The 25,621-nt window shown below is 46.4% G+C and overlaps 2 protein-coding genes across 6 annotated transcripts in view; one reads left to right on the forward strand and one right to left on the reverse strand.

Moving 5' to 3' along the window:
- Window positions 1-2,184: 2,184 nt before the first annotated feature.
- Window positions 2,185-25,621, forward strand: part of GLI3 (GLI family zinc finger 3) — a 255,205-nt gene continuing 231,768 nt past the window's right edge. The window contains exons 1-2 of one of the 5 annotated variants that reach the window (XM_084896925.1): window positions 2,185-2,422; window positions 17,099-17,263. In XM_084896925.1, the coding sequence (XP_084753051.1) occupies window positions 17,140-17,263 (124 nt within the window). In that variant the 5' untranslated portion in view covers window positions 2,185-2,422; window positions 17,099-17,139. Of the gene's footprint in view, window positions 2,423-2,682; window positions 2,751-2,770; window positions 3,273-15,865; window positions 15,885-17,098; window positions 17,264-25,621 lie in introns of those variants that run through there. The other 4 variants (XM_084896927.1, XM_084896928.1, XM_084896926.1 and 1 more) reach the window with 4 other exon arrangements.
- LOC311629284 (sodium-dependent phosphate transport protein 2B-like) lies at window positions 20,809-22,944 on the reverse strand (the record flags this gene model as incomplete). Its single annotated transcript, XM_084897274.1, has 2 exons — window positions 20,809-22,712; window positions 22,818-22,944. 2 exons carry the CDS (start codon window positions 22,942-22,944, stop codon window positions 20,809-20,811), a joined length of 2,031 nt encoding a protein of 676 aa, XP_084753400.1.

The raw sequence follows: 25,621 nt of genomic DNA on the forward strand, positions 1-25,621 counted from the left end.
TTTAGAGATGTCTCAGGAGCTATTGCAGAAAAGGGGGTGGGTGACAAGAGAAAGGCTGAGGCGCTGGGCTCTGAGAGCCCACTCCAGCTGCAACCAGAATAGCTCTCTTTTATGTTTTGGGATTCCATATAAGATTCATTGGGGAGGGGGGGAAGAGTCCTTGTGTTAAAAGAGATTGGCACTATTTAACTCACACTAGGACTACTCATGATTTTTCCCTTTGCTATTTCTGCAAAATGTGCCCACTTACATATATGTTAACCTATACATGTAAGTTACATATATGTTACATATATGAGAGCTGCCAAGAATCGAAGGAGAGGACACAGGTACACACAGGAGACACCAGCATCATCCCCCTCTTTTGTTTGTAATTATTCCGATGGATGTAAGGGGACAGATAGACTGTTTTTCTTTATCGTCTTCTTTCTAAAACTGAGAATCAAGGTCTTCATGATTCAAAAATCTGCCAAAGACTTTTTAAAGTAAAAGTCAAACTATCTAGTTTATTCAAGTTGTTGATTTATTGGCTGTCTTTCTTGTTGTTTACTTTTTGCCATTGGGTAAACAGAGGATGCTATCAGAAAGTATTTGCATTCATATGATTGAGGCAGAAGCAAGACTTGAATACAAACAAATTTGTGGCTGATGTTGGCGGAGCATATGTGTGGGAAAGAGTGGCTTTTAATTCTCTGCAATTGTAAAAGTATAAATACAATTTTTACACTGTTGTGTCCCTTTACCCTTTCACCTGCATTATCTCATTGGAAACTCATATACATCCTGGGAGGTTTGCAGCCTGGTTTTCCTTTCACCATCCCACAGATGGGCTCAGAAAATCAAATTTTCAGGGCTTGAGGCTGGTTAGTGAGGGGAAGCGGGGACCACCACCCATGTACCCTTGCTCTGTACTGTTAGTAAGTGGTGGGTTTCTTTTCTTTCCCTCTCTTCCTTCCTGTCTCTTTTCATCCCTTCCTTCTTCTTTTCTCTCTTTTTTTTTTTCTTCCTTTCAAGAGGGGTGAGGTTTAGTGAGGAATCTTAAAATAAATATCTAAAAAGGACTTTCAGGCCTACTTTATCTCCACCACTTCTACCATAAAATCATAAGTCAGAGTCTGCTTTTGTCCTGTCTTTGAGATAAGCAACAAGTCCCAGGAAACAAATGGTGAATGCCACCATCAATTCTGCTAAAAAAATTATCCAGTTAAGCATTCGAATCTCAAAATGCTCTCCAAATCATGATAGCTAATCTTTCATCTACCCACTCTCTTCTTTCAGTCAAGAGTCTCAGCCAGTCAACACAAGTGCACGCCGAGCTCGCAAGCACCGCGGAGGGGTAGGAGGGCAGGTGGGTAGCAGCTCAGGGTATCCCAGGAGAACAGATTTTGGAATGCCACAGCCATTTCCTTTCCTTTCTTTCTTCTTCCTTTGTCTTCCCCTCCCCTCAGCCCCCATGGAAACTGCCTTTTCAAGTCCTGGGTCCAGGTTGGACACATTGAAAGGGAACAGATGAACGTGGGCTGGCTGGTGGAGGAAGGAGGGAAATAATTTTTACTAGTATGGGCCGCTTTAAAGAAATCAGGGACAGAGAAACTTTGTAGCTCCCGGAAAACCACCACATCGGAGTCCAGGTTCCAAACCAGGGTGTGTGTGTGTGTGTGTGTGTGTGTGTGTGTGTGTGTCTGTCTTTGCTTTTAGGTCCTTTATAAAGGGGCCCTTGGGGACCGCAAGCTGTGCAGTGGGACTTCCCACTTCCCAGATTTTGGCCCCAAGGGCAGATAGATGAGTTGGGCGGAAAGGAATACCAAAGATCTTCCAAAAGCATCCTCAGGTGATGAGAGAGAGAGAGAAAGGGAGAGAGGGAGAGAGGTTCACGGTTGGCCTTGGAAAATGTAAAAGTAGAGGGGGAGCCTTTGGGGGTGTCCTCAGAGAGGCTTTAAAAGAAAAAAGGGGGCACAAACTGGAAGAGAGAAAAAAAAAGGGGGGAGCGGAGAGGCGGAGTGTGAGCCCAGGGAGCGGGCAGGACGCAGCCCCCGAGGTGGAAGCCGGCGAGGGCGCCCCGGCGGGGCCGCTCGCAGAGGCGGGGAGGGCGGCCGTGACATCACGCCCGGGCCCCCTTCCCCTCGCCGGGTGGGTGGGGCCTCGGCGCGCCGAGCGGGCGGGCGCGGGGTCAAGGAGGGGGAAGAGGAGGAGCGGGCATGAATGTGTCTGTGTGAGCGCCGCGGGGAGAGGCGGAGGAGGCGGAGGAGGCGCAGGGGGGCGGCAGCGCGCGTGGCTGGGCGCCCAGGCTCCCCCCCCCCCCCCCCCCCAAGCCCCCGACCCGGGCCGCCGCCTCCGCGCCAGCACCGCCCGCACCGCGGCAGGAACCCGCTCCGGGCGCGGGGAGGACGAGGCTCGGCCTGGAAGGAGCGAGAAAGCAAAAGTAAGGCGAGCTGCACTCCTAAGTTTTCCCAACTTCGCCCCCCGCGGCGGCGGGCATCCAGCGGCTCCGCAGAAAGAAAGGGACGGGGCGGGGGCCTGGGCGGAGGGAGAGGGAGCGCGGGGGTGAGGGGGAGAGTCCCGCAACATCTGCTCAAACTTGGGGGAGGAGGAGCGCGGGCTGCTGGAGGAGGAGGAGGAGGAGGAGGAGGAGGAGGAGGAGGAGGAGGAGGAGGAGGAGGAGGAGGAGGAGGAGGAGGAGGAGGAGGGAAGGAGAGAGCCGGAGGGAGGGGCGCGCAGAGCCGCCGAGGGACAACTTTTCCGCCGCGTGAGTGAGTAGCGCGGGGCCGGGCCGGGGGCTCCCTCTCCCGCGCGGGGCTCCGGGACGGGACGGGGACGGGACCTTCTCGGAGAAAGTCGATTGGATGCCAGGAGGGGCGCCCGGCGGGGGCTTTTCTTTCTCTCTCTTTTCCCTCCTTCCCGCGGGCTCACCAAATCAGAGCTGTCACTCGGGGCCTGTGAGTCAGGGGGGATCGGGTTACACGAGCCCTGAACCCGATGCCGGCGCGGCGGCGCGGGCGGAGGGAGCGGGCAGGGCTGCTCCTCGGCGCGCTCCACGCTCGCGGTCGCGCACACTCGCCGCCCCGACGACTCGCCCTCCCCGGGCCGCCCGCGCCGCCCCGCCGGCCGCCCGCACCCCCTCCGGGCCCGGCCCCGCCGACCGCTGCGGGAGCCCCGGCGGCCGGCACCCTGCGCCCCGCGGAGCCCGGAGCCCGGCGCCCGGCGCCGGCCGCCCGCGCCCGGGACGCGGGTCCGGGGGAAGTTGGGGGACTTGACAGCCGCCGCCGCCGCAGGTACGTCCCGCCCGAAGTTCTTTGTTCCGCGGGCCCCGCACGGGGGAGCCGGCTCCTCCCGCGGCCGCGCCGGCGCTGCCAGGTCCGGAGGGTCTCCAATCGGGGGACGGGATAGAAGTGAAAATGGCTGTCAAAGGCGCCCAGCTTTACCGAGCAACGGGGAAGGCTCTCCTCCGCTTCCTCCTCCTCCTCCTCGGAGCTCCCTTCTCCAAGGGTCTGACCCCCGGGCCGTCCGGAGACGGACTGGAGGATCGCGCATCCCGGAGGGGGACGAAGTTTGCAGCAGTTGCATGGGCGCTCCTCACCCCCGACTCCCCATCTCAGGGGTGAAAAGGAACCACGTTAGACCCCGAAGCTGGGGCGCCCGGCTGCGCACCGCCTCGCCCCCCTCGGGTGCCCGGCGCGGCGGGCGGGCGGGCGGGCGGCGGGGCGCGTGGGGGGCTCGCGGCGGCTGCGGGGCTCCCTCCCGCCCGCGCCTCCTTCCCGAGGGCGGGGGAGCGGTGTGATAGGGGAAAAGTGAAAGTTGTACCATCTGCAGATGATTTGGGATGCCTTCATTTCTTCTTTTCTCAGGGACAGCGCGCGCACACACACACACACACACACACACACAATAAAAAGAAAGGGAAGAGAGATGAAACTGTTAGAAGCTGCAGGGCGTCAGTGCGGGGTGGCGGGGGGATGCACAGAACCGTGCCCCCTGCAAGAATCACTTAAGCGGCCGCGTTTTCACAGAGTCGCGTGTATGCACCGCTCTGCAGGGGACAGTTACTTTCTGGAGTTAGGAGGGGACATGGGCGGGCGGAGGGAAGAGGGAGTAAATATTTCCCCCAAACTTGGAGACTCCGTGAAGCGACTTGGAAAGCGGATTGCCAGTTGCCAAAGCACCCCTGCACGCCCGGGCCTCTTCCCCTGCCCTGGACTCTGAGCTCCTGGGCCTGGTTGCACCTGCTCCAGGAGATGCCCGGGAGGAGAAGTGGGACTCCCTTGCAGACCCCTCGTAGAAGGAGGATGAGGGAGGCATCCAGCCTCCTTGCAGCTCTCCTGCCTCCCTCCTCCAACTTCTCATCGCCCTGGCGTGCAGTGGCCCACTAGATGCTGGCCTTGGGTACAGTGCTCGTGGCCCTCTGCCAGTTTATATGTACATGTATTTATGTAAAACATTTTCTCCCAGCTCTTTGCCAGCTGTTCCACATTTTCCAGCTGCCATTTCAGTTTGGAAATGATGGACTGTCCACATCTCCGAGTACAAGGGCCCTTTAGTGGGAGCTTTGGGGACAAAGTAGAATTTTTTTCCTCCCACCTTCTACGTGTTCTTCTAGCTGGGCTAACGATCAAACTAACATGAGACAAATTAACAGGGGGCGGGGGATGTCCAAATTTATTACATATGTATATTCAAGGGTGCCATGGGATAGGAGACCCAAGGAGGCACGAGGCAGTGGAGGTTTCTATGCCATTCTGGACAAAGGAGAGGGAGGCAGGGGACCGGAATTTCAAAAGCAAAGCAGGCCATTTACAGGTAGATGAGAAAGAGCCAACATGTGGTAAACAAATTCTTGCTGGGCCACCCAGAGACAATTGGACATAGAGGAATATCCAAAAAACAGGCTTTGCTGTATTTTCCTCTGTCGACCACATTTACTTTATATGATGATGCTACGGTGATGCTTCTATCCCGTAAGCAGGTTTTTCCATCTGAATTCCTTTAGGCAGGCAAGTGGGAGGGTCAAAGGTTTTTTTTTTTTTTTTTTTTTTTTTTCTGGGCCTTTCATTTCTTTGTAACCAACTTAAACATCAATATCCCAAAAGGCATATTTTATAGTGGTAAAACTTTGGTCTCTCTCAGAGGGATGGAGGGCTGGCTACTGGGAAAAGGCAGTGCCATATGCTGGACTGATATTATTAGTTCCAAAAAACACCTTCTGCTTTCCTTTCCTCCTCCCCAATCCGTCTTTCCAGGGCACTTTGCTGGAAAGTCACAATAATTAGGCTTCCCCCCCACCATGTGATTTTGTGCAGAATTTGGATGAAGCCATTTTTTTTTTTTTTTTTTTTTTTTTTTTTTTTTTTTTTTTTAGATTCCTGAAGTATGTGTCTCGTGGAAATAAATTAACTTTTAAAAAGAATTGTAGCTTGAGTGGGTTGGGCATGGCTGATGGGGTGGGGGGGAGGGCAGAGAGCTCTGCCTTGGCTAACTGAAATGATTTCATTTTAGTCTAAGGCAGGAACTATTCATCCTTCCCATGTTGTGCTTATTGTGTTGTTTGATGTCTTAGCATATTATAGACTGAAATTGTCAAGAATTGGCCGAAAGTATTAATTTTGAGTATTTATGTAATTGCTCTGTAATTTGAATAGGTGCCTTATTGATTGATTCCTGTAATTATTTCATTTAGGTTTTAAATTAAAAATTAATAATAGTCTGACAGTTTCTTAATTACATGTGTCAAGATTATTTTGAAAGAGGAAAATGCTATGTTTTAAAGTAGTGAAATAACCTAAAAATCTCTCTTTTTTTTTTTTTTCCTAAGGCATAACAGTATTTCAGTTGTGGGGATGTAAGGCAGTAGTGATCGGTCTTCGTGTAAACTGTGTGAAGTATGGAAATAATTTGTTTATGTTAGGAAATATTGGTCTTAACAACCTGGTATGCAAACACTTTGGCCCCTTGGACTATAGTCAGACCTAAAACAAACATGAAATAATATGTAAATTAGTTGTAACAGCATACGTATAAAGAGAAGAGAATTTATATTATACTAAAAGCTATTTAATTAAAAACTCCCTGCCTAAGGGAGTATCCTTTCAGGGCATATAATTCTTAAAGTCAGCCTAGGGAAGCTTTGGTTTAAGATGCCATAATGAGTTGAATGAATGTGAGAGGTGTCTTATGAAACACTTTAAAAGGTATAGGTTATATTATTATTAATAGTAGGTCCCACTCAGATACCTACCAATTCCCAGTCCCTTTAACGAGTTTGTATTTCTTGATTAAGCCCTGTATAAACACATTTTATTGTATGTCTGGTTTGCAAAAGAACTACACACAGAAATGAGAAAAGGAGTACTGATGAAAAATGACTTTGTTGAGTTATTTCATTACTTCTTGAATGAAAGAGTCATTAATTTATCAGTTTGATCCCCACGCCTAAAAGTTTAACTTTCCTTTGTTTCGAGGCCAGTTTTCTTAAGCATCTGCCTGTTGTAAGGGTTTCAGCCTTCTGTGTTTTCTTAACCAGCGAGAGGTCCTTCCTTCTGTGTAAGGTATCCTACCCTCTAAGATTGGCCTGCCCTCATCTTTTTGAAGTTAGGGTTCGGGAGTTTATGAAAGGAAACAATTTAATAATGATCATTGTTCTGTGCACTCACTCCATCTGGACAGTAATGTGCTAGGAAAAACCAGTCTTGAAGGAGAAGTGAATCAATGAGTCATGAAATCCTCAAGAAAAACCTTAGTAATGGAATGTTAATGCTTTTAGACTATAGTAGATTATCTTAAAAGTCAGACTTTTCTTCTTTATGCAATTGTTGTAAATCCCCGAGCTAAAGAATTCTTTGAAGGCGGTTTTAGTTTTGCTGGCATTCAGAGTCTATAGTCAATCTGATTTGTTTTGGAAGAGTCAAGAAATTTTCTGCCAACTTATATAGGAGAGGCAATTAAAATGCCGAAGTGATAGAGAGGCAGTGTGTATGTATTTCATTTGGTAAGCAAAGGATCCCCTCCAGGTTGTCTTTTAATTAAAGTCGAGCAGAGAAGTCGCTGCCCTTCACTTCATGTTGTCATTTTTTTCCTAGATGAAAATTGATTTGTTCTAAGTTTCAAAGCGAAGAGATGGAGACAGAATAAACAACCAACAACAGGGCAGGGGCCCTGCTGCAAACTTTTTCAAGTACTCTCAGTGTATTTTTCATCTTTACTTTTATTTGATGGGCCTGTGAAATAGAGCTGTAGACCGGTGGAGACTTTAAATGAAATTTCACACTTTGATGATTTTTTTTTTCTCAAACTTTGATATATTGACAGCAAAAGGAGCTGCATGCTTTTATATAACTTGAGCAGTAACGCCAAGCAGCAGTCAAACGTCTCTCTGCATTTGTGTTTAACTGCAGAAGAAAAACATGTCCATGGGCAGCCGAGGTTCTTATCAACCCCTAATCCCAGATCCCAGAAAACCTTAAGGGCATGCCTCAGATCTTGCTGAAATCACTGTAGACTCTCACAGTTTGCAGATTAAATATGCTATGTGTTCCTGGCTCCAGCAACAGTTTTATGAGCTCGCTAAGCTTCCTGTTTTAAGATCCGTTTCTCAAGTTTTTAGGAGCTGCTAAAGGCAATACTGTCTGGAGTAAGTGGTGTTTGTTCATTTAGAGACACTCGAGATGTTTCATCCTTTCTTTAAAAATTGCTGGAATTATTATTTTTTAATTGAAGGGCTTGCTGTGCGCGGATGAGAGAGGGGAGCTGATTGAAAGAAATCAGATGTTAAATATGTTAGTGAGTGCATTTCATTGTAAATGTTACATGGTGCTGTAATTGTCTTAAGGCGCTTTTCCTTTTCCTGGCCCTTAAAATGAGACTTTTTCCACTTGAAATTATAAATGCACCATAGTTTAGTGCCACATTTTTAAGCTACTCATAATCACTTTTAATAATTATTATTATTTTTGCATGTGAAACTATTTTTGTTCTGGGTGTGCCTATTTCCACCAGACAAAACACCCCAGAAAAATCTGTGGCTCTCTAAAGAAAGTGAATGAACAAGCCATTACATAGTTAAAGGTGGAGTTGGAACATTTCAGCACCTCCTGAAAGGTAATATTGTATTGAGCTCCACATCTTCATCTGCAGCACCTATAGTTGTGTCCTAAACGGTGCTTTTGCATTTTGCATAAGAGTCATAATTAAAAAAAAGAAATACTTACATCATCGTCCAACAACATGCCATGTAATTCCCAGGAGAACTGGAGCCAATTTTGTGCTTAAAGGTTATTCAATGAATGAAATTGTGAAAGCCCATTTGTCAAAGTACTGCCCGGGTTCTGTTAGTTTTCAGTCCCCAAATTCATTGTCTGCCCCAGCCCAGCCATTAGTCATCAGTGTATTAGTGCTGCCTCCGGGCCATGCTGCCCAGCACTTCTTCACACCATTATAGCTTTGAAAGTGTACTCTGTTGACTTGTAGAATTACTGCTCTGATTTCCGCTTGGCTGGGTTTGAGGTAAGTCCCCTCCCTACCTTCTAGCTGACTGTAATCCTTGCTTTCTTTTAAAGCTCCTTTCCAGAGATTTAGGGGAAAACTTTCTTAAGGGGCCCGGTTGGCATCACACTGTGGTTTTGTCATGGAATGGACTGTACATATAAATTGTACCTGCAGTAAATTGGATTGATTGCTGGCCTGAAACAGCTAGTGGTTCTTTTCTTTTTTTGGAGGAAGGGGGTGACACTGTGTGTGTGTGTGTGTGTGAGTGAGCGAGTGAGAGAGAGAGAGAGAGAGAGAATGTTTTAAACATAAGCATTTGACTATATTTGAGTAATCTTGATGCCACAAAATTAAATTAAATAATGGGAAATAAGTGTAATTTTATTGGAATACCTTCAGAATGTACTGTGACATCTTATTTCTTATTTTCATGTGAAAGTTTTTAGCATAGCTACTTTGACTTTTCTTGAAGATTACGTAAAATTCCTAACAATATTCCAGAGTGTTTTGCATGATAGACTATTAATTTTTACAAAAAAAAAAAAAAAATAGATGGGAAACTCACAATTTAGATGAACGGTGACTTTGAAATTGCGGTAGTGAAGGAATGAGGCAGTTAACCTTATTATTGATTTCATTTTGTGATTTTTTTTTAAAAGAATAATTTAGTTTCAAGAGAGTTATTTGTAAAAACAGAAGAGAGAGAAAAAAAAGAGTTATCTATGTGTAAAGAAACCTCAGCCAGCTGCTTAAGAACGAAGCCTTAATGAACTAAAATATATGGAAAGCTGAATGGAGTGGCCAGAAGTGTGGACCAGGCCACACCACCGCAGGACAACATCTGCTGTCTGAGCCCTGGCTGTTCAAATGAGATTGCATGCCAAAGTGTTTCATTGGGAGGGTGTGCAGTTTGCTATAGTTTACACTGGCATTTTGTGCAGGACTGGGGGAGGGGTGAAAGAAAAGATAACTGAAGAATTCTGTCTTTGAATAAGCAAAGTTTATAGGCTTAGTAGACCGGAAGTAATTTTTCACTGAATGGGCCTTAATCTAAAATTCTTAAATTTTGAAAAATGTGCTTTTTAAATGGCAACTGAGGTTCAAGAATCACAAGTTTAAATATTGGGATGGTAAAGTATGCGGATAGTACTTAACAGAATAATACCTTAATACATTTGGGATATCTCCAGTTGACTTTAACACCCAGCAGGAATGGTCTAATATCTGTGATGGCTTAAAAGTAAAATTATTAACCATAGAACATGCACTCTACCCCCTTAAGCTCGATTGTAAAAGACACACGTGATTCTAGGAACCAAAAGTTATATGAATAATTTTTAAATTTAGTTTTTTTCCCCTTCTGAACATGTGTGAAAACTTTTAATTCCTGTAAAGTTCAGTGAAATGAGACCTTTGATCCTTCATGGCGGTTTTTTTGATTTGTGGCTCTGCACTGTGATTTCACGAGCTTAGCTGATTTTAGATTGATCACTGACAGAGATCTAATTTTCTGAGTCCAGGATTGTCTCCAGCAAACCCTAAGAAAGTGGGGGTGCCAGCTTGCTCCACGTTACTGCCCGTCCCCTAATGGCACCTGCTGTGCATGGCGCTTCCTGCTAAGCCTAAGAGTACACTGGGCTGGTGGTGTACAGGTTAGCAAAACTTAGAAATGGCAACAACTATTACATACAGACCCCTACTCCCATCAATGTTTCTCCTAAAGTATTCCTGGCAGTAGAGAAAGAGTAGCTGATAATCTTTTTTAATTCCATATAGCAGAAAAGTAACTCTGGCACACAAAATGTCACTTGTGATTTCAATTGTAATAGCAATTACTTCACATCAGCTAAGCTTTTCAGTGGTTGGAGTTCAATATGTGGGTTTCTTAAGAGTTTTGATGTAGTTAATTTACTTAAAACCAAATTTACTTCATCCTTAGCCAGGTAATTATTTCCCCTTCAAGGAATTCCATTTGGGTATTGATCACGAATACTGCTTTATCAAATATCAAAAGCTTCAGAAATGTGGGAAAGATGGAAAACAAAATGCAGCAGATTTGGGAAACTCTCTAGACTACCAAGGCTTTAGGCTTTACTTAATATTGGGGGCGGGGGGGGGGGGAATCAAATATAAAGGAAAATCTTTGTGCATAAAAATAACTGTAGTTACACATTTGTGACAATCTCATTAAGAACTTACCATGTCTTGCAGAAAAGAGAGGCAGTGCAGAGAGGGAAGGGAGAAGAAGCCTCAGAACCTTAGATATCTTAGGAACTGTTGGTGTGTCACAGGGGTTATGCATTACCTAATTGATTTTAAGTTAAAAAATTATTTTCTTTGAGCAGAAGGAACCATCAACCACATGAGACAGCGATAAAAGGTTAACTCTCATGCATGACTGTATTAAATCCACTGAAGTATTTTTAAACTCCCTAAATTTTGTTCATCGAAGCTCAAACTTTCAGAATTGCTCAAAAGTTCCAATCAGCATTGGGTTTGTGCTTTCTTATGTTTAGAAATTTCTCTCCCTAAACGATACGTTGTCTTTAAGAACTGAGCTCTAATAATATAGGATGGTATAACTATCTAACAGAAATTTTACCTGAAGGATTTCTTAAGAGCAGTACCTTGAAGTAGCAGCAAGTCTGTAGTAATAAAGTACGAGTGAAATGTCATTCCTCAGGGATACAGAGAGCGCGCCCCCGCCACCCCCCAACCCCTATCCAATCCTTTCATAGGCTGGTGCCTTCTGGATTTTTAAAGCATCAATACATTCAGCTTATAAGCATGTAGGCAGGTGGAAGTAAGTGTAATTTCTTCCAAACAAAGGCCTTATTCCACTTGAGCAGCAGTTCCCTAAGTTGCACAGAACAATTTCTTACTTCAGGCTCCATCACTGTGCTGTTAAAAGCTCTGCTCTGCCTCCTGGAATGCCTCCTCTTTCTGATCCCTCATTGGCAGTAGTTGTTTTAACCTATCGGAAACTGATCGGGTTACCATTAATCAGGCTTTTAACCTAGTTGTTTTAAGTCTTTAAAAACACATTAAGAAGAAAAAAAATTCAAACAGAGATTTTGCCCAAATTTAAGCAACTTAAAAATAAACCAACCGGCTTAGGGACGTAAATGAAGTAGTCTGCTGTTCACAAAGCATGCACTCATATTTATAATCACTGTCTCATTTCCCCTTAGATTAGAAAGTCATTTTATACGGTGCAAACGTCATTGTAAATGGTGGTTTGAGTCCTGGTGCTTTCTCTTAAAAATCTTAAGCAGGGTAAAGGAATCCAGCTTCGACCTGGATCCCAGGATTCACTGCAGAGACCTGCCAGGCCAGGGGAAAAGGCAGATTTCTGCAACTTTCCAGAATTTGGGTTCTTTTCATTCTCCATATTTACTACTAAAAGCCTCATGATGAAGGTTGGACTTCGGAGAGGCACGGAGGTGTGTGCGTGTGCCTTACCCATTCACTACACCCGAATCTGTTAGAAAAGCTGAAGAAACAGTGTTTGGGAGCCAGGTTAGTGGACGGTGCGTTACAAGTTTAGTGAGTGAAGACTCCAAGCGATCCCAATGTTTTACTGTCCTGCAACACCCGGGGGAGCATGGCAGAGGATCTGGAAAGCTGCACCTCTGTATTCCGCTGGCAAAACAGCTGTGCGAACGGGAGCAGGGCTGCCTGGGATCACTGTCTGCTGGCCACGCCGCCGGGCCCTGATTGGAATATTCCCGCCGAGCAGATAACCGGGGCGATGGGAATGATAAGGGCGGCTTCTTGGGCTGCAGAGGCCCTGCGGGGGTCCGATGGTGCTGCTCTGGTTTGCACAGTCAGGGGACGGCTGCTGGAATGCAGAGGGGAACCCGGCTGGCCGCGCCCGGGGCCCCATCCCCGGCAGCTTCAGGGGAGCCAGGCGTGTGCGCGCTGCGCCGGGCGCGGGGCCTGAGCTGCCGCCCGGGCCGCCCCGCCGCCGGGAACGCAGTGGGGACACCGGGGCGCGGAGCACAGGTCCGTGCGGCCGGGCGCCCGACTCAGACCCGGAGGGCTGGCCGCCGCGGCGGGGCGGTGCCAGGGTGTGAAGATCGGTCTCTAGAACCGCAGGAGGGACCGCACGTGCAGGGAGCCCGCGCTCAGACAAAACCCCCAGCCCCGCAGCCTGAGAAAGGACGTGATCCCAGGGGACTTCTATGCGCACACAAAAGTTTCTGTGTGGGTTCATTCCCCCCCCCCCCCTCTTTCTTTCCCTAGTGGCAGCTCTAAAGAGAGGGCCTCCTTAGGCTTTCTGGGTGAAAGGGGCCCACAAGAATCCACGAGTTTGGAAAATGTTGCTTTGGATGCCTTCTTGTGCAGGAGGGCGAAGCAAGTTCAGATTCACAACTTAGACAAGACCCACCTGCAGGCAGGTTGCTACGAGGAGAAGGATGGGATTTAAAACAGGCTCCGGAATTCACTGTGCCCAGGGTTTAGGCCTTCAGGAAATTACAAAAGGTCCGGGGAGCATTGCGTGGGGGAAAAGCCATGACTGCTTTCAGGAAAAAAGAATCTTCGCCCCTCCATTTCCCTATGAGGCTGCAGGCTTTAGCAGGCATACACTATTAGCACGGTTTTCCTAGGTTGCAGGCTTTTTTTTTTTTTTTTTTTTTTTTTTTTAATAATAGTGGAACTGCTGGGTTTCAACCATTAGCTACAGCTTTCTTTCTTTTTCTTCATCAGCATAAACTATCCAGAGGCATGCCAGCAAACCTTGCACGTAATGTTTCAGCGGTGAAAGGGATTGGAGGAGAACAGTGTGGAGTTGTGAGAAAAGGAACCGTGGTTGGGAGAAGGTCTCATTTCATTCACGTTTAAAAATCTGTTGCATTTTCCTCAGAGGAAGATCTTTGAAGTGAAGCAGAACTGAAATGTTTTTCCTTGATCATTATGTTCTAAATAAATGGTATTTTATTGTTTAGGAAATTCCAGGTTTTAAAAGTAGTACTTTGGGCTATTTCCCCAATTACATATGCTTTAGGATTCCATCAGGAATTTTTACAGGCCACTTCTATACCTCAGGCTTTTGTGTATCAGCTCAGGACTTAGTTTCTCAACTTGGCTAATAATTCTATGGAAAAAAAACCCAAAACAAAACACACCAAAAAACCCACCACTGCAGCTAGAAGCAGATTCTCTTTTCTGCTCACCACGTCTTGGCGCAGAGTGTTGATGCGGTGTCAGAGTCTAGTATGTTAAAACTTTCTCCTTTGTAACTGACAGGGACAAAGTTGTGGTTTTTATCAGTAAAATAAACTGATATAATTTATAGGGACATACAGGAAGCAGCTGTCTGCCTTGGCAAGTTGCCATTTTTATAGCCCCTGTTTCAAACACAAGCCACACTTTTAAATAATTAGTTACTTACTAATGAGATCCAAAAATTAAGTCGTCAAAATAGGAAAAGAAGGTCAACTCTTGAGTGACTACAGGGCCTGTTTTTTAAAAAAAATCTATTTCAGAGGAGGGGTGGAAGGTAGGAATGGGTATTCTGGGGGGACCATTAATTAGTGTGATTTCAGTCAGTGCCTGGGGCTCTACCTCTTCTCCCCGGAGTCCCTCTGTGCAGTGATGAGTATTTGGAGGGTTTATTACTTTGTTAAAATGAAGTCCTTTGCTTGGGGTAAAACCCAACAACTCCAAAAACCAAGTTTGTCAAGGATCTAAAGTGATTGTCTCCTCACTGCTGTTAATTAGCTCTGTCCTCTAAGGCAGAGGCTGATGTCTTACCAGGAATCCCATCTCTTGGAGGGTTTTTCTGGCCCATTGGCTTGTTTCTGTTTGCAAGTTTGAATTGAGTAAACTCCATTCATATTCAACCAATAAAACTGTGTTTCGAGGGGGGAAAATTGTAGTAAATGGCCTGCTTATCCAAAATGATTGAGAATGGAGTGTTTTGACTAATTAAATATTCCTGTTAACATGTTTAGCTTTTGCGTCACTACCAGTTTTCAAAGAAACAGTGGATTAAAGACATATAGTAAACCAGTGGCGTTTGAGATTTAAGACATCAGCTCGGGACTTAGGAACCATCTGTGCCATGGGGTCCTCACTAGATCCTGTATCCACTCAGTACACTTTCTTATGGGTCTGCGGGGCTGGAAAGATGGCCAAGGCTTTCTGTCCTCATGGAGCTTACTGTCTGGAGGCGGGATGGATTTTCAGCAAAAATTCCAGGAGAAGAGTTCATTGTGATGGGTGTTGGCCTAGACTCAAGGAGGATGGCGGCATTCAGTTGGGGTGCAGTTCATTGACTATTTAGCTTATGCAGTCAGCCAGGACTTCAATTGGGACCTATTGCACCGAGTACGTAAGCAGTGAACAAAAGTCTGTAGAGCAGTTTGTTGTCTACAAGCTTGAGTGAGCCTGATCATCACCAGTGCTGGTTAAAATGCAGGCTCCCTGGTGCCACCCTCCCAGGTCTAAGGGATTGGACCTGGCAGTCTGAATGTTTCATAAGCATTGCAGAGGGCAGGTTCCAGTGGCTCTTGTACCACTCTGAGAAACAGTGCTGTGGCTGGGGTTGAATTGTTCTTGTGGGATACTTTAAAGATGATGTTTAAATCAATTTTGGAGGAGTGTTATGAAATTAAAGAATTTGTTAGAGCTAGAGGGGGCCATCAAGAATTTCTCCTTCCGGGATCTTTATCTGGATTCATGGAAAAGTCGGGAGGGTCCGTGTTCCCTGGGAAATTAAGTGTACACTTTCGTGTTTAAGAATATTCTTCTAGGGAGAGGATCCATGACTTAAAATATATATATATTATTGATTTATTGATTTATTTTTATTTATTTATTTTTTTACAGAGAGGAAGGGAGAGGGATAGTTAGAAACATCCATGAGAGAGAAACATCTATCAGCCACCTCATGCACACCCCCTACTGGGTATGTGCCCGCAACCAAGGTGCATGCCCTTGACCGGAATCGAATCTGGGACCCTTGAGTCTGCAGGCTGAGGCTCTATCCACTGAGCCAAACCAGGCAGGGCAAGGATCCATAACTTTTAACATATTCTTAAAGAGGACTGCACCTCCACCCGCAAGGCTAAGTCCTACTCTGTGATCCTGTCATGTGACAGATGGGAAACCAGGCACTGAACAACTCCATTCCAGTAGCCAGTAAGGAGGCCTCACCCTGGACTTGTGCAAAGTGGCAGTCCTGGGAAAGGCCGTTCTGAGCTCCTTCACACTGTTGTACTTTGATGGGGTTTTCTGAGGGCTGTTTCTGAATTTGCAGTGGTTCTTACAGTTGTCATGTAAATTTCACTTTGTACTTTTTTTTTTTTTTATTCCAGAAAAGTTATTCTTGAATATCTTGTGTGTTTTACAATGAATGACATTGGGTAATGAAGGAAAAGAAGTGGAAGTTAGTGGAAAAGCTGGTATGAGGCTCTGAATCTTAAAAGTGTTCTAGTTCCTTGAATTCCAGATTTCTTGTGCAATAAAGAATGTGCAGTTCCCTTGCAAATCTGAGTTCAGGATAACTTACATATATCATCTGCTGTTTTGACTCTTTTCCTTGGTTAGGCAGTTGCTTATTTTATTTCACTAATCATTTTGGCTGATCATTTTTGCTAAATGTAGAAAATAAGCAAGTGACTCAACTGAAGAAATGCCCACCATGAGAGTTACAATCTAGATAGCTGGAAGAAAACATTCTAGAGAATGTTGTCATCTTTTCCTGTATTCTTGTATTTCATGGCTCAGGGGCAAGAAAAAAAGAAAAAAAGAAAGAACATGACACCAAATTGAGTGAAAGTTGATGAATGATGAGTTAGGGCGATTTATCACATGAATGAAGCCAGTGAAAGGCCAACTAACTGAGCTTGCCTTTAGCTGAGTTTTAATATTTCTTAAGTGGTTCCAGTCTTTTCTGTTGGCAGTCTTTTGACTTTCTGTGGGATCGAGAGCGATATTGTTCTATTACCTTTGTTGGTTTTAAAAATATAAAGAACTAAAATGAATTGTAATGGTCTTATGTTTTAAGAAAGCTTAAAGAATATGGTTTACCTAACAAATTGGGATCAAGAAGCATATTGCAATTTAAACATCTCAGTGAGAGGAAGCAAAAATCACTGGCTTCTTGACCCGAATTATCCTCTGATTCAAAACATTGAGTAGGGCTTGGATTTGAGAAATTGCTGCACTGTCTTTAAACACATCTCATTAGTTAAAAGCCTTCCCCTGCTTGGAAAGCTGTCCTAATGCCCCTTCTTATAAAAGTTGGCCACCTGAAGAGACATTTGTAGATGCGGCTTAAAAGAGTAATGTGACACTTGGGTTTCACACTATAAACACAGCTGTAAATGGAGATATTTTGATCATTTAATAACAAATGCCCAGTAGGAATTTGGGGAAAAGTCCCACATTATGGACATTGCCCTCTGTTCTCCTTTTTGCATGTGCAGACAATACGACTGGCTTGTTCATAAAACTTTGATGAATTTTTTTGCAAGAGAACACGTAGGGAAGGCTCATCCATATTTTGAACTTGCTAACACGGTAGGCACCTCCTTCGGAGACGGGCAAAGTGGGCTTCTGAGCGAGTGGTTTCCCCCCTCGTATTTGAAGCTGATGACGCTGTTGTGTCATTCAGGTGTTCCTGGTACCGGAGAGCTGAAGTAATGAGAAGGCACCATGGAGGCCCAGTCCCACAGCTCCCTGACCACTGAGAAGAAGAAAGTGGAGAATTCCGTAGTAAAATGCTCCACTCGAACAGATGTCAGCGAGAAAGCCGTGGCCTCCAGCACTACTTCCAATGGTAAGCAGCCTCGGGGATTACCAGCAGCCAACCCTACCGTCATTTTTATGTTCTCTGCATTCCTTGTGAATTGAGTCTCTGCACCTGGACCAGTGTTTATTCTAGAAGGGGCTAAAGAAAGCAGATGGGATTGAAGAGTGTGTGTGTGTGTGTGTGTGTGTGTGTGTGGAGTGGGTGGGTGGTTGGGTGTGCAGGATGGGCAGGCTTTTGTAATCTCTTATTTTGACACCAAAACAGCATGTTTTCTTTCTAATTTTCTAATTTGAGATGTATAGGTGATGGGTTGTTTATCATAGAAAGTTCCTGTTGGGGCATTTTGGAAATCATCTTAATTCGTCTGGCGGGAGTTCAGGATCCTTTTCATTTCACATGGAAAAGACTACACTCCACAAAAAAGTTAGCAGTTATTACAAAAGACACACAAGTTGCCTTGTCAAAATTAGTGACGGGATCCCCTTACCCTCAACGCTTAAGTGTAGTCTGCTTTCAAGGAGTTTAGAAGTTAATGGTTGAGCCTCACGGTAATATTAATATCTGAGATACAGGTTTTGCTGTTGGCTTATAAAATCAATTTTCCTAATTTGTGTTCAGAGATATAGAATAGAGATCACCGTGTCTACATGCTATATTAATATTTTAAGCTAAGTGTTCAGAGGCATTTCAAGTCAAGCACGGAGCATTGAAAATGAATTCCAGAGCCCCTTCTGGGAAAAACAGGTCAATAGTCACCTTGGCTTTCTTTCCCCGATTTTCCACTTTGGAGGCCATTCCTACCTTTGCAGTTTGGGGAGTTAATAGCTACCCTGGCCTCCCTGAACTGCATGCTGCTTTTCCACATGCCCTGGTTGGCCTGCTCTCCCTTTCTTGGACACCGCATATGTGGGCACACTGATCTGCATGAGCTAACCTGCTACCTTCCTCTCGGTGGGCTTATGTTTTATTGATTCCTAGAAAGATTTTACTAGGCTGATTTACAATATTTTGACATACAATTGGAGAAGTCAGAATCATAGACTCCAAGGGTGGAGATCTGGTGAAAACACTGCACCTTCCTGCCCTGACTGTGGCACTGCCTGAGGTGGCACACCGAGGAGCTTACCCTGCTCTCTGTGTCCGTCCTCGTCCATGGTGAGTAAGTTCTACCCAGGTGTCCTCCTTCGCAGATGCCATCAGTGGGCATGGCTGGCTTGACTGGGTGAGGAGAGGGGCTGGTTGGCTGGTGTTCAACCTGCTGGCCTCTGAGTCCTGCATTGAATTGATCCTTAGGGGGATATACTGATGTCTTTATTAAAATAATGAGTTTACTGTACGTACACATGAAAATACGCCTGCACTTCTCCCTTTATTTTTGGTGTTTCAAATCAGAACTGGAGCTTATTTTAATTGAGCCCGGTATTTGCATTATTCTTCCAATGTAGTTATAGAAAAAAAAAAAAAAAAATCATGTGGCTTTTGTTCCCCCGTGCCCCTCTGGAATTTTTAAAAGTTAGACAAATTTATTATTTCAGAAGTAGCATCAGTCCATGCAGTGCTGCTTATTTGGTAAATTTAATCGTGTTTTTATAGGAATGAGCACTTTCTGTGCTTTACGGGAAACATCGACTTGGGTATCTTTTTTTTTCGGTGGTGGGGGAGGGTTTGATCATCTTTATTTTTCTCTTCCCACGACCAGTTAAAAAAATATAATCAAGGTACAAGGATCTTAGAGTGCAAAGAGGGCCGCAGCCCTGCTCGGGCTTAGCTTTCGTATTTCCAGGGAGGCACGGGCAGGGATAACAGGCTTGTTGAAAAGCCAGCATTACAAAATACAGAGAGTCTTGTTTTCCTTGACATTTCCAAATGAGAGCCCCAAACAAGTCCCGCTACTATTACTACATAACTTTAAAAGTGCTGTACAGGTGCACGGCTATCAATATGGCGTAGAAATGGCTGTTCGTTAGGGAATTGGTATCTACACAGGGAAAGGCTGGTGTGTGTGGGGGGGTGCTTGGTGTGGTGTCCCGGCCTGTCATGATGGAAGTGCTGTGGCATAGCTCCCTCTCCCCGGACCCGGCTGAAGCTTCCTCTTCAGGGAGAACTAGAGGTGAGGAGTGTGGAGGGCAAAGGGGTAAATACAGCTGGAGCTCTAGTAGGCACAGAGGGCATGTGGGGCAAGAAGGAGCACACCCCTTGGACCTACAGACACACACAGACCCTGCTGACACCTGATCTCAAGAGGCAACAGGTGGGTCAAACTCAAAGACTCAGCAGATAAAATGCTTTGACTCGCCAGACCTGCCCAGGTGAGGGGGCCTTGGGAAGAGAGCAAGGCCCATGGCTGTGTCCTCCAAGGCCTCTTGCCCTGAACTGGCCTGCTCTGGGGAGAGGACACCTGGGAGGCAGCTGCTCTGGGTTGCTTGTAGCCAGGCTTTGGTGAAGGAGAATTTTATCACAATGAGAAAAGCATATGTGTGGGCATCTTTGAGAACCTTCCATAAATTCCTCCCTTGGGACTTCAGAAGATATTGTAGTTACCTCTGAGAATACGTCCCATTGGGCAGCTCCTTTGTGTACAGGAGTGGGTGGGTGGGTGGTTGGAGGGGATCTGTTATCTAGCCAGGTGTCATTGTCTAATTCTTTCTGCACCTTCCTGGGAGTGGGAGCCCCAGGGAGCAGGGCATAGCCAGAGCGACCAGGCAGGCTGACACATGCGCAAAGGGGAACCAGAATCAGAGCTGATGTTGATGCCATTTCTCAGCAAAGTGGAGAATGGCCTTGCAGAACCTAGGAGGGAGCAAGGGAGACTTGGGGGCCCTCCTCCTGCCTCAGGGCAGCCCCTACAAGGCAGTGAGGCTGGAGGTGGTGTTTGTGTTCAGGGTGTCCTCTTGGGACTTGGGTAAGGTGACAAGACGTCTGGCTCTTGGGGGGACAGTCCCGATTTTTAACAATTTGTCCCGTGTCTCGCAGAGTTTTAAAAAAGTCCCTATTTTTGGAAAGAATGCACACAAAGCTAGGGAACTGCAGGAGGATGGGAAGGGAATATAGGGTTTTCGGCTGCCATGTGGCTATTTAGACAAGATATGAGTTTTATATTATTTTTGTTAATTTTATGTTAAACTTTAATAATGACAAATAATTGTTGAGAACTGATTATCAAAGTTCATATTGTTGATCAGTTATTAGAAATGAGGAATATGCACTGTCCTTACCAGGAACTAATGCTGAGACTGAAAGCGTTTTTTTTTCTCCTACAGTTAATAAAGTGTGGACATCAGAGAAATCACAATTAAGTGTTGAGACATTGAAAACCATTTTATATGTGAAATATAATTTTACAAATTCTTGTGAAACACTTCATGACCTTTTAAACAACGAATGCAAAACAATAAAATAATACTATACATAATTTTTATTTATATTTGTAAACAGTACTTATGTTGACATTTAAAAAAATATGTTACAATACTATTTTTGCGTTCTATGACAATTTCTGTTGCTCCACATAGACCAAATTTTCAATCAAGAACACCCTCCACCCCCATCAATGGTGTCCGGATTTACCAATGTTACAATCTGTTCACCTTAGACTTGGTGACACCTTCTGGGGCTTCTGGGGCCTCCACGACCACGGAGATGGTACCAAAGGACTCGGGGAACTTGATCTGGGTGTCCTCCTCCTCCTCCTCCTCCTCCTCCGGCTCCTGGCAGCACTTGCTGCAGCGGCAGCAGCAGCAGTTCCTCATGCAACAGCCGGTGGCCAGGGAGATGGCAGCGTCCCAGGGCTTCAGCGAGCGCAGGCACAGGGGCAGGAAGCTCCAGGTCTGGAACACCTCGGGCAGGACGCGGGGGCAGTGGGCCTGCAGGAGCTTGAGCAGCAGCACTAGAAGGATCACGAGGATGCTGGGCACTCCTATCCCCACCAGCGCCGGCCAGCCAGCCAGCGAGAGGCCGAACACGGACAGCGGGAACAGGAAGAACAAGGTGACCAGGTAGAAGACGGCAAACCAGCGGTACTTGGCTGAGATGTCGCCCAGTCCCTTGGCCAGGCGGATGGGCAGGCGGCTGAACGGGATTGGGTACCACAGAAGGATCCCCGTGATGTTGAAGAAAAAGTGGCACAGGGCGATCTGGAGCGAGCTCTTCAAGGTCTTGCCTGGACTGGCCAAGGCGGCCATGATAGCGGTGGTGGTGGTGCCGATGTTGGCCCCCAGCGTGAGTGGGTACGCCCTCTCAATACTGATCACACCCACAGCAATCAGTGGGGTCAGAGTAGACGTGAACACCGAGCTGCTCTGCACGACGAAGGTCATGCCTGCCCCCACTAGGATAGCCAGGTAGCCAGTCAGCCAGGAAAAGGGGAAAGGGAAATCCGTGTTGATGGTCTTCTTGATGACAACAGCTACTTGCCCCTTAAGCACAGAGGACAGGAGCTTGACGATCATGAGCAGACAGCCACAGAGCACCGCCAGGGAGGTGATCAGAAGGAGGATGCCAACAACCACATCTAGGAGGTTGGCATTCACAAAGAGGTGCTGGCACTGGGCGATATTCTCCTGGCTGGTCACGTTCTTGATGGTCCAGGTGTGAAAACCGTCTGTCCAACAGAGGTCGGGCGAGGTGCAGTTCTGGATCGAGGGGACGGTGACATTCATCTGGGTCACGCGGGTCAACGTTTTGCACCAAATCTTGATCAGACTCTTGTTCTTAGCTGCTGGGTCGTTCACGGCAACCTGGTTGATAACCTTCTTATCCAGCTGGATAATTAGCTTTGTGAGGGGTTTCGTGATAACCTTCAGCAGTTCCGGGGCATCTTCTCCACTTTGGAAGTTGAAGGAGTCCACTATCAGGTTGGTCAGGGCCTCCAGGTAGTGGGTGGAGACCTCCACGGGCAGGAGCACCAGCACGGAGAGCCAGTTGAAGAAGTCGTGGATGGTGGCCCCTGCAAAAGCCCTTCTGAACACATCCCGGTCTCCGACCTGCATGAGCGCCACCAGGGTGTTGGTGATCGAGGTCCCGATGTTGGCTCCCATGACGAAGGGGATGGCAGTCCGCACCGACAGCAGTGAGGAGGCCACCATGCTGACAAGGATGGAGGTGGAGGTGCTGGAGCTCTGCACCAAGGCAGTCACCAGCACCCCGATCATCAGTCCCGCCAGGGGGTTGGACATGATGGAGTTGTTGCTGAAGAACGTCCCAGCCATTTTCCCTCCAACCAGCTGGAAGGCACTGCTGAGAACATCCAAGGAGCACACGAACAGGTAGAGGAAGCCCAGGAGCAGAAGGAGCCTCCCGACCCCTTTCAGGATGGACAGAATCTTCCCTTTGGTGTCTCTCTCTGACCACTTGGTCCCCTCAGGCTGAAGCTCGGGCAGGTCCCAGGGGTCTTCGACGTGGGTGGGCTCCTCCCTCTGGGTGGCGGTGGAGTGGTATGGCTGAAGCTCAATCTTGGTTTTCGTGGTCCCTGCGACACCTGGCCAAACAAACAACAAAGGTCAAGGAGAAAGGCGGGGGATCAGCCCGGCCCCTCTTGGGGTGCCCACAAGAGGCCCCTTGGGGTTGGATGAGCGGCACTTACTTTTGTTGGGCTCTTTTCCTTTTCCATCTGTGGGGGGCTGTCGGCTGGTGATGCCTCTGATGTACTCATCTGGGTTGGGCTCGGCCTTTTTCACCTGGGCCCAAGGAGCCATGGTAGTTCTGACCATCTTCCAAGAGGCTGAAATCCTCTCAGTTCTGTTCTCAGTAGAGTCTGGGTCCAGCAGGCCTTGCAGGTTGCAATCTGGAAGAGCTGCTCTCTGAGGAAGGAGAGGCCAGAATGAGACAGGAGATAGTGTTGACCGCACTATGTGAGCCCTTTTATATGTAGTCAGCCCAGCTCCTCCTTAGGGCGGAACTCCCTAAGCCTATTATTGGAGCCCGTCCTAGGGTGGATTTGATCCTCTCCTCAGGCTTAGAAATCTGACTTTGGGGCTAATTTTGGGGCTGTTCATAAGCTCCTCTCTTGCTCTGAGGACCCTATCTGATCAGGCTAGTCTGGCTCACACACATGTGCTATGGGTAAGGTGACCAGATTTTAACATTGGTAAAGCTGGACACCATTGACCGGGAAAGGGGGGTTGGGTGGGTTCTTGATTAAAAATGTCGTCTATTTGGAGCAACAAAAATTGTCATAGAACGGCAAAATAGTATTGTAACATATTTTTTAAAATTTCAATGTAAGTATAATTTACAAATATAATAAATAAATAAAAATTATGTATAGTCATAAGTGTCCCTGTCAAGGCCGGCACTAGATTTTTTTGCTGCCACTATAAAATATAAATAATACGAGTCCTTTCTGCTAAATTCAAGACAATTCTAACACGCATGTGGAGGAATAGTGCCTGAAACCAATCATTGTCTCACTAATAGAAAGATGTAAAAGGCTGGTCAACCTTGAAGCTCTGAAAGGTCAGAGCCAACTATTCCCTATCTAATTGAGACAAGGGTACCTGAGGCAACTTTCCCCATCTTGTAATCATGTAAATCCTTACTGATATGATAATCTGCTTATTACCTGCCTAAGGGCTATGGGTGTTTCCCAAAGCTGCTTAAGGGTAATGGGTGGATCCCATAGCTTCAATAAAAAGGATAGCAAGGCCAGAGCCCAGTTGTAATCTTCCCACTCGAGGTTGACTCCCGCCTGCCCCCCCATTTTTCCAAATTAACTCTTTTCCAGTCTCTCTTCATTTTAGTGTGTGGCTTTCTTCAGAAACCGGACACTGAGTGGGCCCTGAACCAAGTAGGTTGTGTTAAGGGATCCCACAGAATAGAAAAAGCAAGAATAAGGGAAAAAATTCAGAAGAAAGAACTGAGGTGGAACTGGCCCTAAAAGATATTGAAACATACTAAAGGACCACAGTTATCAAAACAGTATGCTGAAAGGGAACAGGAAGGAAAAAGGGGCTGGGAGTGGGGGTGGGGTGGGGAGACAAATCAAACCCAGTAAGACAACAGCCTAAAAGCAACAAGATGGATTAATTGAATAAAATAGCCCAGAAACAGTCCCTGCTAAAATATAATAAAGAAGGCATGTCAGCCCTAGCTGGTTTGGCTCCGTGGACAGAGCATTGGCCTGTGGACTGAAGAGCCCCAGGTTTGATTCCAATTAAGGGCACATATCCAGGTTGTAGGCTGCAGGTGCGGGAGGCAGCTGATCAATGATTTTTCTCATTATTGATGTTTCTGTCTCTCTCTCCCACTCTCTTCCTCTGTGAAATCAATAAAATCATGTTTTTTTTAAAAAGAAGCACAACACTATTTTTACCCTTTGGCCTGGTCATTATACTTACAGAGAGACCCACATCAGGAAAAGATCTAAAATGTCTGTATAAAATATTCATCATAATAATATACGATAATAACCTGAAAGCTTATTGTTTCATAGAAGATCAAATACCTTCCACTGGGAATGCAAGCACCCTTTTCTCTCTTGCGCTGGCTTGGTTATCCTTATAACTTATGTGAGTGAGTGTGAATGTGCATTGAGTGTGAGTGTGCATGAGGGTGTGTGGATGTGTGAGGGAACAGGTGAGAAGGAAGGAGTGTGAGTGGGTGGGGGACGTGGAATGGGCAGCCCCTCTGAACCACTGTTCTTCCTGTGAATTTCAGCAGAGGAACAGCAGCGGTCTGCTCTCCTGAAGGTGCTGTGGCTTCTGCCACTCCTGCACCCACACACTTCCTCAGGACGTGTTTGGTGCTGCCGCCATGGTCTTCAGCCACTCTGGGCAGGGGTTGCCATTAGGAACCCGTGTAGGGTGACGAGGAACAGGATTAGCCCAGCAGTCCTGGGGCAGCCAGGAAAGCACTCACAAGCATTAGCCAAAGAAGGAGCAGTTATGTTTTATAAAGTTAGCCCAATAGTCTGAACTAACCACAGAACTGGTTTCTGAATCCCATGCCACTGGCTTCCCCCTTGACCAGTCTGTACCCTTGAAACACACATGCCCTCCCAAAGGGGTGTAAACCCTATCCCTATTGGCGGCAAATGCTCTTTAGTCATGTTTGCAGGGCACTTACATAAAGGATAGCTGTCCTAGAACTCCTAGTAATTCTTTTTTTTTTTTTAAATACATTTTATTGATTTTTTTTACAGAGAGGAAGGGAGAGGGATAAAGAGTTAGAAACATCGATTCAGCTGCCACCTGCACACTCCCTCCTGGGGATGTGCCTGCAACCAAGGTACACGCCCTTGACCGGAATTGAACCTGGGACCCTTCAGTCCGCAGGCCGTGCTCTAGCCACTGAGCCAAACCAAACCAGTGAGGGCATCCTGGCAATTCTTGCCATTTTTTCAGTGTTCCTGTTTCTTCTAAAGGATTTACTGCTTTTTATATTCGGATG

The sequence above is a fragment of the Pipistrellus hanaki genome (assembly GCF_964339955.1).
Source record: "Pipistrellus hanaki genome assembly, chromosome: 10".
Lineage (NCBI taxonomy): Eukaryota > Metazoa > Chordata > Mammalia > Chiroptera > Vespertilionidae > Pipistrellus > Pipistrellus hanaki.